Genomic DNA, 3,447 nt, shown 5'->3' with positions numbered 1-3,447 from the left:
GTAATTTGAGGCAGATTTTTTGACCTTATGCTATCTTACTGCAGCAAAATGGTTAGGCCGTTTCTTTTTTTAGTAATAAAACGTAGTACAATATAACAAAAAATAGTACTTTGAAATTAGACAAAACATACAAACACAAGGAAAAGAGCCCGATACAAGGCACATGAAACAGAGGCCCACTAGTTCACACACTTAGGAATTCCAGGAAAACGCTAAAATGGAAGCCATACTACACACAGAGGACCTGGTGCAGACCCATGTAGGCCCTGTGCTTTCTGCTTCAGTCTCTGTGAGTTCATATGAGCTTTGCTTATGTTGATTTATAGGGCCTTGTTTCCTTGGTGTTGTTCATTCACAATGGCTCTTAACAGTCTTTTTGCCTCTTGTTCCTTGGGGTTCCTGAGCTCTAGGGGAGGGGTTTGATGGAGACATCCTGTTTAGGACTGAGTATTTCAAGTCTTTCACTCTTAGCATAATGTCTAGCTGTGGGTCTCTGTATTTATCCCCATTTGATGCTGGAGGAAGCTAAGAAACAAAGTTTTAAATATTGTTATTATGTCCACAATTCATTTCTGAACAGCCTGCATGACACTTTGGAAAACTCTCCTCAAGGACCTCTTCACTTCCTTGTTCCTCAGTGAATAGATTAAAGAGTTCAGCATAGGTGAGACAATATTATTTAATATTTGCACCACAGCACCAAGCAGGGGGTTTGGTGTGCGCTGCAGGTAGATGATGATGACAGGTCCGTAGGCACAGAGGATGGCAGTGAGGTGGGCACTGCAGGTGGAGAAGGCTTTCTGCCTGCCTTCTGCTGAACGGATTCTCAGAATGGCCATCCCAATGTGTGCATAAGAGACACAAACACTGAAGAGAAGCATCAGAGCCAGAAAGCCAACATTAATAGAACCTACCTTCTGAGCCAGTCTGCTATCAGTGCAAGCCAGGGGTAAAAGTGCAGGAAGGTCACAGAAGAAATAGTCCACTTGATTGAATGCACAGTAGACTAATTGAAAGGTAAAAGAGGTCAGGATTGTGGCATGAAGACACCCCACTGAAAAAGCTATTGTTACCAAGCTCACACATACTCCAGGTTTCATGATGAGCATGTATCTCAGTGGGTGACAAATGGCAACGTAGCGATCATAGGCCATCACAGAATAGAGGCATCCTTCAGTAGAACCCAGAAAGTGATAGAAGAAGAGCTGGGCAGCACAGCCTTTGTAAGAGATGGCTGGGCTCTGACCAGAGAGATAAAGCAGCATCTTGGGACAGGTTACTGATGGGAACAGCATGCCAGAAATGGATAGAATTCCCAAGAAGAAGTACATAGGGGTGTGAAGGGTAGATGAAGAAACTATTGCTGTAAAAATGAGCAAGTTTCCAAGCAGGGTGAAGAAGTAGATGAATAAGAACACAACAAAGAGTAGAGTTTCCAGTCCTTGTGTCTGGGGTATTCCCAGTAGGATGAATTCATTGAGTAGTGTGTAATTCCTCATTATCTTCAAAAGTAGTCTTGGTAGAAATAATTTTCAACTAAACACAAAAACAAGGAAATAAAGCAATTATAATAAATGCAACACTAATAAACCAATCATCATTTTTGGTAAAATCTAAAACATCTCATGGTCTATCATGATTATGAAACAATATCCAACGGTATCCAAGACTGGATACATCATACAGAGCAAGTTCTTGATTAATCCACATTTCTGTAAGAGTGTATGTAGCAAGGGCACATCTGGTTAGGATATTCTTGATGAGGACTACCTGCAGAATCTGGAGGCAGTAAATTTTCTCACATTGGGAATAGAGCTAACCAAAAGAAAAAGCATCAAATAGGCTTTTCAAGGAGATTCAATGTAGAGAGAACCCATTAGCCCGCCCATTAGTTCACTACTGCAGGAAAATGTCAACCTTTCTATCCCTATGACTTGGTCCATCTCTGCATACTTCAAAAGGGAGACTACACTCAGACAAACCGACACCCACACACACACCCCCACACCCCCGCACTAAATATAATGAATTGTTTTAAAAGAAGATTAACTACGAAGATTAAATTTAAATGTTAGTTTTATTAGATACTTCTAATCCTTACAGATGATGTTGTAATTGAATATTAGATATTTTTCTAGAAATACTTTGGCATTAGTAAAGTATATGTATGTTTCCATATTTGGAGACACTATATTCATTACTAATTATTAATACAAAGCTAAGTAAAATTTAACATTGCCAAATAAGGACTGCCTCAGAAAATCCTTCACAGTTCCAAACAGAAAAACAAACTACATGTCCTTAACCATCTGCATAACATGAATGGTGCTTAATAAAATGACCAGAAAGCACGAGTTTCTGATTATTTTTCCAAGCATTTGCAGAATTATTCAAAGCACTCATCAAACATCTCACAAATTTATTAAACATGGACTTGAGCACCATAGCTTTGTTAGAGCATAAGATTATGATTTTCTCTGATCCTGCTCCTGGCAAACACAGTTCAGCTCTGTGTTGTTTTCTGTGAATCCAAGAAGGGAAGTAAGCTGCTGAGAATCGGTCAGCTTTTCTGGAGTTTTGTGGTGGTTGTCTGTCACAGTACTCTCATGCAAAGGTCCTTGTGAATCATGCAAGCACATGTGATGTTTCCATCTACAGCTTTACTTCTATGATCTGTAGTTTGAACTTAACCAAGTGTATAAAAACTGTCCAATTATAACCATCCCAATTACTAACTTTGATTCATGGTCAATTTGTCTAATTTTTTTTATATAGTTAACAGTTACTGATTGGTGCATTTGTCTTCTAAATATTGGAAGATTAAATCAATTCTTTCCATCTATACAGAAGAACTTCTGATGGAATTGATTCAATTTTCCTGGAGAGTGATTAGTCCTTGGGGCAACAGCATTAAGCGTAGTAAATGAAGCATATATAATGAAATAAGACATATATGACACACAGACATAATATATGTACATATATATATTCAATGACAACTTCATAATTGCTGATAACTGATTATCAAGTTCCTGAAGAAAAATGCATATGCTAAGTTGGAGTAAAGAATTAAGGAAAGAAAATGGAGTTCTTTGTTCAAAGGTAAAATGGGAAAGTTTTGGTTGTTGGATATTTTCTGTGACAATGTGAAATATGTAGCACAAAATAACCCAAATTAGTACAGAATTATATACCATGATGTGTATAATTGTAGATACTGTGTTTATGTCACGTGTCTTTTTCATGGGATAACCAATGTAATATACATAATTCATCCATTCAATTGGTTGATTTCCCCCTGGCCATTTTATAATGTCCATAGACTGTTCATCCTATCAAGTTCTTTCAGTCTAAGGTCCTTTTGTGCTTTTTGTTGGAAGGAAGCCAGTTTTCTTCTTTTTTGTTTCCTGTTATCCTCTCTTTCTGATGACACTTGACCTACATTTG

General features: G+C 37.9%; 1 protein-coding gene across 1 annotated transcript; it reads right to left on the bottom strand.

The window, feature by feature from the left end:
* Positions 1 to 566: 566 nt before the first annotated feature.
* Positions 567 to 1,499, bottom strand: LOC128103763 (olfactory receptor 148). The gene has a single exon (XM_052728400.1). The coding sequence runs from the start codon at positions 1,497 to 1,499 to the stop codon at positions 567 to 569; it is 933 nt and encodes a 310-aa protein (XP_052584360.1).
* Positions 1,500 to 3,447: the final 1,948 nt, after the last annotated feature.

The sequence above is a fragment of the Peromyscus californicus genome, unplaced genomic scaffold, assembly GCF_007827085.1.
Source record: "Peromyscus californicus insignis strain IS unplaced genomic scaffold, ASM782708v3 Scaffold_11__1_contigs__length_118956290, whole genome shotgun sequence".
In the NCBI taxonomy this organism is placed as follows: domain Eukaryota; kingdom Metazoa; phylum Chordata; class Mammalia; order Rodentia; family Cricetidae; genus Peromyscus; species Peromyscus californicus.
Note: the sequence above shows the minus strand (reverse complement) of the source record. Positions and strands in the feature narration are given on the sequence as shown.